This window comes from Arvicola amphibius, chromosome 9, assembly GCF_903992535.2.
Source record: "Arvicola amphibius chromosome 9, mArvAmp1.2, whole genome shotgun sequence".
NCBI classification, from domain to species: domain Eukaryota; kingdom Metazoa; phylum Chordata; class Mammalia; order Rodentia; family Cricetidae; genus Arvicola; species Arvicola amphibius.
In genome coordinates, this window is record NC_052055.2 from 43,097,810 (window position 1) to 43,108,636 (window position 10,827).

The window sequence follows — 10,827 nt, forward strand, 5'->3', positions numbered from 1 at the left end:
CTGCTGGGCCAGGGGGTGACCTCCATTCTCTTGCAGGGGGTACATGAGTCCCGGGGTGTGACCGAAGACTACCTGCGTCTGGAGACACTAATCCAGAAGGTGGTGTCGCCGTACCTGGGCACCTATGGCCTCTACTCCAGTGAAGGGCCCTGCACCCATTCCTGCATCCTCGGTGGGTGCTGCCTGGGGCAATGGTGTGGGCAAAACCAGGATCCCACAGGGGCCCAGCTACAGTTTCCAGCCAATCTGTTCCATGCACCTGCCTGGCCCTGCCGTGTGCAGACCTTGATCCTCAGTGGAGACAGGGTGTTGGAGGGTAGCAGACAGTCCCCAGAACAGTGTGGCTCTCCCGCAAAGACCCACCATGCAGAGAGCCTCCTGCATTTGCTAGATGTCACATCTGTACTGGCTCAGGGAGGGATGAGGGGAAAGTAGGCCCTATAGAGCCTGGTGGGTCCCTCAGAAGCCAGCTTTGCCATGCCTTGTTCATTCAGCAATGTCATTTAGGCACCTGCTGTGTATCAGCCCAGAGACCAAGCCACACCCTCCTTCACAGTTCTGGTCTAGCAGGGAAATGTGTCAGTGAGTCCCCGTGATGACCACTGGCCTGCAGGAGGAGATGCAAACTAGATCATAGGAACAGACCAGATGGGTTCACTTGGAAGGCTCCCCTTCATCCAGGCCGCTATCTAGGGTGTAAAGTCTTAATACTTGGGTGTGCCTCAGCTCAGGCAAGTTAGAACGGGAGAGCGTTGCACCTTCAAGGACCAGCGGGATACCCGGAGATCAAGAAGGCAACCCCTCCTGATCCAGAGAGGCTCCCTGACAGCTTGCTGTACTCAGGAGTGCCACCTCATGGTCACTATGGGGCATTGAAGGGTTCTACATGGAAGCCTTTCTCCTACATGGTTGAGTCTGTGTCTCCACAGCCAGGGAGGCCTGTAAAAAACTGCTTCATAGCACTGCCCACCCTGCAGCTCCTCCATGCAGGTTTGTCCCCTGGGTTCCAGCCTGTGAGAATAGGAGCCCAGTCTAACCTAGAAAAGCACTGGTACCTAAGATCCGTAGGCTTCTGTGGGTGAGGACAATGAGATATGACTGTATGACTGACGGGGTCATTCACAGGTCACTGGCAGCTTGGAGATTTGAACCTGGGCAGCTGAGGTCCCACTGCCTGTTCAGATCAAGGCTGGGAATGTTAAAGTTCTCTCCAGCCTTGGCAGGAGGCTTGTATCCTGGGCTGGTGAGGCCGATCCAGAACTAGCGGCCACTGAGCCTTTTACTGGGTGGGTTAGACACTTGACCCGAAGCCTCTACCCAAAGGTGGGACTTGGGACATAAAGGAACCGTGTGGGTCAGCAGCCGCCATCCTGGTGTGTAACTGTGTCTGTTCCTGCAGAGAAACGGCTCCTGCGCCGCTCCCGCTCTGGGGATGTCCTAGCCAAGAACCCGGTGGTGCGCTCCAAAAGCTACAACACACCTCTGCTCAATCCTGTGGCTGAGCACGAAGCGGAAGGCACAGCGGCCGGTGGTACAAGCATCCGCAGGCACTCGGTCTCTGAGATGACATCTTGTCCTGAGCCCCAGGGCTTTGTGGACACACCTGGCCAGGGCCCTTCGGGGACCTTCAGGTCCTCTCCAACGCCCCACTCCGGGCCGTGCCCCAGCAGACTGTACCCCCCTGCCCGTTCCCCCGAGCAGGACCCAGCCCATGGCTCCCCACCCACCTCCAGCCCTGAGACACTGGTGGACCAGATCCTGGAGTCCGCGGACTCAGACTCCGAAGGAATATTCATTGACTTTGGGCGGGGTAGTCGCTCCAGTGTGTCTGACTTTGGTGCAACCGGAAGCCGGCCGAGTGTTGCGTGATGGCCTGAGGTTAGTTCATGTTTTTACTGACCCCTGTGTGTTTGCGCGTCGGTGGTTGTGTGAGAGAGAGGCTTGTTTGTTACTCTTTCCTAAGCTCACCAGCTCCCTTGTCACTCCTTGGTCACTGTATGCTCCCAGTCTGTTGGAAAACCTACCCACCTCCCCTGCTCACCCCAGGTCTGATTGGGATGTCCAGTTGGCATCACCCAGATGCACACTGAACCACCTCGAGGAGGGGGCCACCATGTGCCCTTCTGCCTGCCCCACCCTTGGAGCCCACACCTACCCAGAAAAATGTGAAACCAGTGGGTTCTGCCTATGCCAGCCCTGCTTGGCCCCCACAGTGACGGGACTCCAGCCACAGACCTGCCTCTCTCTGCCCTGGGTGGCCACAGGAAGGCGTGAAATAAACTTACAACTCCAGGCTCCTGTCTTCCCCCTGGTGTCCTTCTGGGACCCCCCACCTCATTGACCACTCCCTCCTGCCAGGGGCACATTCCCAAGCTGAGGGCATGGCCACTTGCCCATTGCCCACTCTTCCACTTGCTTTTGGGTCCAGTGTCGCTATGTCTTCTTGATGGAAGGACCTAGAAAGCATATGAAGTAGGCCTGAAACCTTAGTGGATGGTATAAGACAGGCCCTACTGTGGGTCCCTGGTTCCAGCCCCAGACATTGGCTGGGAGGGACCCACTGCAGCCAGGGAGGGAAGAGGGTTGCTTGCCCTTTGTTTGGGGCGGGGGGTGGGGTTGCTGAAGACTCTGGCCTGGTGGTATGGGCAGTCCAGCATTCCCAGCTGCTCTAGGAGTGGTTCTTTGCCTCCAGAGAGGTTTGCTTGGAGTCTGAGGGTGGTTAGAACCTTGCTGGTCCTCAAATGAGCTGGTTCTACAGCCTGGTAAATGGATGTAAGTGTTCTTGAGAGCTGGCAGGATTGCTACAGGCTTGTACCGGCCCAGCAGCTTACCCCGACAAGCCATCCCCGGAGTAGGCCTCTGTTGTGTTGAGATCCTCTTTAGAGAGCCAGCAGGAACCCTGCCCCAGACACTCAGGCCTTGATGGTCTGCTGGGAATGACAAGCAAATAGCAGCCCCAGGGGCAGGGTGACCAGATTTGGACAGGAAACAGGATAGGAAGCAGCTATTTCATTCTTGGGCTGCAAGGCCTTGTGGGTCCAGGGAATCTGCTGGAGATGTTAGGATGAAGGCTCCCCCGCCCCCAGGGTGGGAGAAACAGCCTGTTCCAGAGAGGGGTGGCCCACTTGAGTTTCCGTGCTGCCTGTGGTGAGGGCACACACTGAACTCACGGGCTGTCTCTGTCACTTTTGCTGTGACGAGACAGGCGCAGAAGCAGCTTGGGGAGGAGAGGGTTTGTCTGGCTTACAAGCCAGACTCACAGTCCATTACAGGAAGCCAACACGAACTTGGAGTCAAGAGCCGATGCGGAGGCCGTGGAGGATTCCTGCTTGCTTTTTGTTATTTGTTCAGCCTCTTTTCTTTTATTATTGTTGCTGTTTCATTTTGAGACAGGGTCTCTCTATATAGCCCTGGCTATATAGAACTATGAACTGTGTAGACCAGGCTGGCCTCCAACTCACAGAGATCCTCCTGCCTCCACCTCCTGGGTAATAGGCTAGGATTAGAGGCATGGGCGACCATTTCCTCTTTGCTTATAGAACCCAGAACCACCAGCCTAGGGGTGGCCCCTCCCACCGTGGGCTGCTTCCTACCTCAAAGAATCTGGAGAGAATGCTCAATTCCCTGGCTAGAAGCTGTCTGCATTGCGTCAGGCTCTCAGGGAAGTGAGATAGGCCCGTGACATGGCTAAGCTGTGCCACCCTGTCTCCCTCAACACCAGCAAAGTTTAATCTTCAACCCCTCCCCCCTTTGAAGGGTGGAAGTGGAATTATGGGCAGAGGGCTTCCACTATGTGAGTGTGGGAGGCAGGGAGGGGGGATTCTACTGTAAGCAGAGCAAGCAGTGATAATCAGGTGTATTAGGATTCTCTAGAGGACAGAACTGACAGAGTATATATATAAAAGTAGGCTCTAATGTCAGTGAAGGGATGGGCTCGCCAGCAGGAGTGAGAGCAAGCAGCCCAAAGAGAGCAAACCTTCTTCCATATTGTTATATAGGCTGCTACCAGTCAGTGTAGCCCAGATTGAAGGTGGGTCTTCCCACCTCAAAGATCCATACTAAAAGTGAGTCTTCCCACTTTAAATGATTTAATTAAGAAAAAAGAAAATCCCTCACGGGTGTGTCCAACTATGCATGTTTTAGTTAATCCAGATGTAATCAACGTGACAACAGACCAGGTATACAAAGATTGGCAGACAAGGATGCACCATACACGAATTTATTGCTAGGATGCCCCACCCATTCCCTGGGAGAGCTCTGAGCCAGGGGCCCCAGTTCCTGGCTGAAATGTCGTGGTTTCATGGTTTGTAGCTCCTCACTCCAGGCAGCTCCATTGCTCTGTCTCCGAGCTCCCAGATCTGTCCTAAGGCCAGCCCCGTTTCCTACTGCTAGTTAGTTACTGCTGGATCAGCACCGGGCTCCAGGGACATCCCGGTGGAGGTCTCTCAGTGTCCTAGGTTGGTTCCATTGGTTCCCTGGGCCCACCTCCCTCTGCAGACCTGCATGTGTGTTTCTCCCCACCATGGGCTGGGAGACAGATGTTTGTCACAAATGACAAGCCCTACTAATTGATCAACACACAGGGAGAGCATGAAGAAGGGCCGTGCACTGCTGACTGTCACGTGGTGGAACAATTCACTCTCCTGAGGGGAGGTGTGGGGGTAGGGAGCACACAGCAAACAGCTCTTGGGGATTTTTATTTATTTTAATGTTGGGTAGGCTATGATGGCATTTGCCCTTAATACCAGTATTTGGAGGCCAAGGCAGACGGATCTCTGTGAGTTCAAGGCCAACCTGGTCTATATAGCCAGTTCTAAGTCAGCTAGAGTTACATGATAAAATAATGTCCCAAAACAATAATAAGATGACGTTGAAAGCATGTTTCAACTGGAGTGACTTCTGGTAATTGACACTGCTCGGTGAGGCTTCCACTCCCATCTGAGGCTCTTGCCTTGTTCTGTGCTAACTCCCGAAGGCTTCTGGGACAACAAACAGCACTTCACCTCTCTGTGGAGAGGATGCTGTCTTGGCCTTTAAAAGCTTGGCATGTTGGAATGTGTGTCCATCTTTCTTTTTTAAAAACCTTTTTACTGATTTTTTTGAGAATCTCATATCATGCACCCCAATCCCACTCATCTCCCCATCCTTTCATATCCACCCTCCACCCTTGCAACCCCCACAAAAGAAAACAAAAATAAATAAATAAAAATAATAAAAAGTAAAAATAAAAATCTTGCAGCTCTTTTGCCCGAAATAGTTTTGTTTGCAAATGTCCATTGTGTTGAGTCATTGGACGGGTTCGAGGCCTCTGTCTTCTGCTACACTATCGATACCGGATCCTCACGGGGACTCCTTTCGGACGTCCTGTTGTTGCCCTGTGTCATGGAGATCCTGCAGCTTTGGTTCTTCAGGGGCCCCAGCAGATCTTAGATGTGGCAAATGAGATGTCAGCGAACCCTGGGAACTCAATCAGGGTAGGTTTCACCCTCTGCAAGCCAAGCCCTCGGCTCTGTTCCCTAGGTTTGCTCATGCAAAGACACCACTGCTTAAGGCTGAAGGTATGGGTCAGGGGGCAGAGTGCTGGCTTAATAGGCACAGGCCCTGGGTTTGATTGCATGGTGGCTCATACCCATCCTAGCTACACAGTGAGTCTGGAGCCAGCCTGGGCTACATGGAACCCTGTCGTTTATGTTTTACTGTTTTGAGACAAGGTCTCACCATGTAGCCCTGGCTGGCCTGGAACTCACTATGTTGGCCAGGCTGGTTTCTAACTCAGTTCCCTTACCTCTGCCTCTTGAGTGCTGAGATTAAAGGTGTGTGCCACCATCCCCCACTGAGCCTCTGTCTTTAAAAGAAGACCCACCACTTTTCCATCAAGTTATCAGACACCCGGTTCTACCGCCTTTATCTCTCTTTGGAGGCAAAGGCAAGCCAGGTCATGAGCCTCAACTAGGCTGATGGGAAATTGAGGGGCTTTATGGTCTCACCTGGAGGCCAGGTTAGTGTTAGTGTGAGAATTGCTTCCAGCCAGGCCCTTCCCTCACACCCACAGGACCTAGCAGGTCAGAGGGCCTTGTTACTTGGCTTGGCTGCTTCCTCTGTCCCCACCCTGTCCCAAGTCCAGTCACCTGTGACTCCTGCGCTCAGCCCTCAGCAGCCTGGCACAGATGGCACACACAGAGGGATTAGGGCACAGTGCTGCTTTGTCCCCAGTTCTGCAATGTTCCTTCTGTGTCCTTGGGATAAAAGCCGCTCTGGTGACTTGGTGGTGAAGGTCATTTCGCAGAGAGGTGTGCTGGCCTTCCCACCAGCTCCTTCACAAACAGGCTCACAAAGCACAGGATTGAACAGTCTGTCCGCCTGTCCTCAAGTCTCAGAACTCCCAAGCTCCCCTGCACCCGTGCCACAGCACAGGGAGGGGGTGGTGGAGAGGGTGGGAGTGGGACTGGGTCCCTCCCTCTCCTTCCATTATTCTCAAAACCTTTGAAACTTTTTCCAGGGACCTACCTGGGGCAGCTGCACCTGCTTCCTGAAGCTGCGGGGCTCTTCCCACCCACTCTGCCGGAAGCCTCGCTGTCCCATCTCCACAAAGACACTGGGATCTTGGCTGAAGTCTCAGCACCCTTCACACACACGGTCCTCACACACGTCTCCACTCCCATGTTCATAAACACACATACAAATACATAATCCTACGCCCGCACATGCATGCTTGTATACTTACCTACTACTCACAGTACATGTTCACACTTGTCTGTACACACAGCCCAGGAAAGGGGGCCTCCTAGTCCTCCCCTGGAGGGCTAGGTATTCTGTAGAAAGGGTCTCTGACTCTTCAGCTCGCCCCCCATTTTCCAAGAGCACCCCCATCATTTCTGGGTACCACTATATTGACCACAGGTTCAGGAAAGCATTTCTCTAGGCTTTGCCTATGTTTACCAGGCCCTAGACGTCAGGTAGCTCAGAGGCCACAAAAAGAACAAAGACTGGGGCACCCGATCAACTGATATCCTCCATTCCTCCCTCCTCCCTCCCTCCTTTCCTCTCTCCCTCTCTCCTTCCTCTTTTCCCTCCTTCCTTCCTTCCTTCCTTCCTTCCTTCCTTCCTTTCTTTCTTCATTGTTTTTTTTTGGGGGGGGGGACAGCATTTCTCTGTAGCTTTCGAGCTTGTCCTGGTGCTGTAGACCAGGTTGGTCTTGACTCACAGAGATCTCCATCTGTCTGTCCTTCCCAAGTGAGTGCTGGGATTAAAGGCGTGTGCCACCTCCAGCTGGCTCTTTTTTTTTCTTTTGGTTTTTTGAGACAGAGTTTCTCTGTGTAACCCTGGCTGACCAGGTTGACCTCGAACTCAGACAGATCTACCTGCTTCTGCCTCCCAAGTGCTGGGATTAAAGTTATGAGCTACCACCGCCTGGTGTCATTCTTTCACTTCCTATGGACCAGAAACTGTGAGCACTGAGGAGGCTGGGATGGAGTGTGTGTGGCAGGGCGTGTTTCTTAGCTCTGGCTAAGTGATGAGGAAGAAGGGGTAGAGAGAGAAAGGGAGGGGGAGCTGGTGTCATGAGCCTCACCCTCACAGTGGCATGGTCTGCCAGTTAGGGGTTAGTGTGGACCTTTCTGAAGGACAACATTTGTTTAGGGGTGGGAGGAAGAGAAACAGAGACAGAATGAGAGAGACAGAAAGAGACCCCACAAGATAGAGGTGCACACAGCAACAGTAGGCCCTCCCAGATCTATTTAACCCAGGTAGACTGTTACACACAATGACGCCAGCTGACACTTGGACTATATTTAGCACTGCTGAGTTATCCCCTGGATTCACAGTGTTTCCCAGATTGAACGTGTACTCCTGCCTCAGCCTCCAAAGAGCTGTGACAGTGCGTATATATGCTACTATCCCCTGCTCTGAACTGTATGCTTTAAAATGGTTACATGCTGGGGCTGGAGAGATGGCTCAGAGGTTAAGAGCATTGCCTGCTCTTCCAAAGGTCCTGAGTTCGATTCCCAGCAACTACATGGTGGCTCACAACCATCTCTAATGGGGTCTGGTGCCCTCTTCTGGCGTGCAGGCATACACACAGACAGAATATTGTATACATAATAAATAAATAAATAAATAAATAAACATTAAAAAAATAAAACAAAATGGTTACATGCTTAACACCCCCCCACACACACACACATACACAGGGTCTCACTTAGCTCAGGCTGCCCCTGAGCTGTAACTGGGGTTACAGGCATGTGCCACCACACTTGGCTTGTAGTGATAAATTTTAATAATATGCATTCTATCAGATTGCATTTATTTATTTATGGACAGGGTCTCAATATATCTATCTATATAACTAGATATAGATATGGTCTCAAACTCAGATGCAGACTAGGTACTAGGTACTTTGTGAGCCTCCAGCTCACAAAGATCCACCGGCTTCTCACATGCTGAGGCTAAAGGCTTGGACCACTATGCCGGACCTAATATTGGTTTGAATGAGAATGTCCCCCATAGGCTCATATATTTGAATGCTTGGTCCTCAGCTGACAGAATGGTTTGGGAAGGTGTGGCCTTGTTGGAGGAGGTGTGTCACTGGAGGCTTTGAGATTACCAAGCCCACACCAGGCCTAGTCTTTCTCTCTGCCTATTGCCTACAGAGCAGGATATAAGCAGTAGCTCTCAGCTACTGCTCCAGGACCATGCCTGACCGCCATCCTCTAAGCTCTCCACCATGATATTTGTGTATTAACCCTCTGAATCTGTAAGCCAGCCTCCAATTTAATGCTTTCTTCTATAAGTCACCTTGGTCATGGTGTCTTTACAGCAATAAAACAGTAACTAAGCTATATAGCTTTTTAATAAATGCAGCATATGCATGCGCTGAACTATTATTCAGCCTGAAAAGAATTGAATTCAAGGGCCTGGAGAAAAGGCTCAGAAAGTAGTTAAGAGCACTTGTTGCTCTGACTGAGGACTTGCATTCAGTTCTCAGCACCCACATGGTGTCTCATAACCATCTACAACTCCAGTTCTAGTGGATCTGAGGCCCTCTCCTGACTGCCACAGGCACCAGGCATACTCGTGATGCAGGCAAAACTTTCACACATGTAAAATAAATCTATGAAAATAAAATGAAGAGCGGGAACTCATGCAATACTAAAACTTGGGGTTGACCTTGAAGACAGTAAAGGAGGGCGATAGACTCAAAAAATCTTAGTCTCCTACGGGATATGGAATGTGACCCTTGCAAGTCTGGGTGCTGAAGACCAAGAGAAGGGGTACCCATTCCAGCATGAGAACTTGGTCTCTGAGCTCTAAGAGGCCCCACTGGTCAATTGGTGATGTATTTTATTTATTTATTCATTTATTTATTATTTATTTATTTATTTATTTATTTTGTATACAATATTCTGTCTGTCTATACCTGCAGGCCAGAAGAGGGCACTAGACCTCATCACAGATGGTTGTGAGCCACCATGTGGTTGCTGGGAATTGAACTCAGGACCTTCGGAAGAGCAGGCAATGTTCTTAACCACTGAGCCATCTCTCCAGCCCCCAATTGGTGATGCCTTAAGGGTGTAGAGAGGAGTAAGGTCCTAGATAGAGAAGCCTACACAGGAACTCAGACACATCCCTTGACAATGAGCCTCAAAAAGCCACAGAGAATTTCCCAGTGACCTCTGTGTTTGCTTTCTGAGTGCATCCACCTCTTGTGGACTCCTTGTCTCAAGCAGGATAATGGGACTGACTCTACCCAGGGAGCTCTCAGGGCTTAGATTGGGGAGCCTCCTGGAGCAACATCGAGTCACTGGGTGGAAACCCATGTGGGCTGTCTCTCCCTTGCTTTTGGGACCAGCAGCACTCCAGGTGGGCTGCAGATGTGCGGCCTGCATGAGGTGTACACAAAGCTAGGGGAAGACACTGGGGTTTGGGGATGGGAGATGGGATGCTGTCATTTTAGCGATATCACTCAGTGTGACCTGAGTACACATGCCTCCTTCCAGGAGTCCTGAGGCTTATGGGGGCTCCAGCTGAAGAGAAGGCTAATGGGGAATACTACACTCTTCATATATCCCTCACTCCCCTTCTAGAGACAGCCAGTACCACTAGCATGAGTCCTAGATGGCAGGTGTGAGCTATCAGGCAGACCAAACAGCCTCACTTTCTCCATTTGAAGCAGGGGTCTTTGCAGATAACTACGTCTTGATGTGGTGACTTTGCTTATCTGTGCCCGTGACTCACATATGGGGTCATAAAGCTGTAGGGTTATAAAGCCACACCACTGGGGATGCTACACGAAAGGCTGCGCTCAGCAGCAGATGGGTCCTCAGTGGGCTGTGACCTGAAGGAGGTAAGGGCTCAATACTAAAGCACTGACTTTGCCCCAGGACCCTTTCCCTCATTGATGGATACAGTTGTAGAGAGGGCAAACCAGCCCTAACCAGTTGTAAAAAGCTATTAAAATGTAAAGTATCGCCATGTCTCTTCAGGAGGCTCTCTGGGACTCTCCTCAGCTTGTGTTTGGTGGAGATGAAGGCAACGTGAGGATGCGGATCAGGGAAGGGTCTCCTGTGTAAGCTGCTTCAGCAGCCCGTTACTGAGGCAATGCTGATTGTCTGGTCTTAGGAGCTTCCCAAGTTGTCAGGAGTGAGGAGCCACACACAGGCTCTGCTTCCAGAAACTGTCCAACACTACCCCACAGTGGAGAGTAGCCCTAAGGGCAAAGCAGTGTCTAGCATAGCAACCCACAGGAGACTCCACTCACAGGAGGCTCCACCCACAAGAGGCTCCACCCACAGGAGGCTCCAACCACAGGAGACTCCACCCCACAGGAGA

The 10,827-nt window shown here is 51.6% G+C and overlaps 1 protein-coding gene across 3 annotated transcripts in view; it reads left to right on the forward strand.

The window, feature by feature from the left end:
- The window catches only part of Prr5 (proline rich 5), a 40,278-nt gene extending 37,983 nt beyond the window's left edge, over nt 1-2,295 (forward strand). For 2 of the 3 annotated variants that reach the window (XM_038341605.2, XM_038341603.1), the window contains 2 exons: nt 37-172; nt 1,400-2,295. In XM_038341605.2, coding sequence (XP_038197533.1) covers nt 37-172; nt 1,400-1,869 — 606 coding nt within the window. In that variant the 3' untranslated portion in view covers nt 1,870-2,295. The remainder of the gene's footprint in view (nt 1-36; nt 173-1,399) is intronic. The other variant, XM_038341604.1, reaches the window with a different exon arrangement.
- Nucleotides 2,296-10,827: the final 8,532 nt, after the last annotated feature.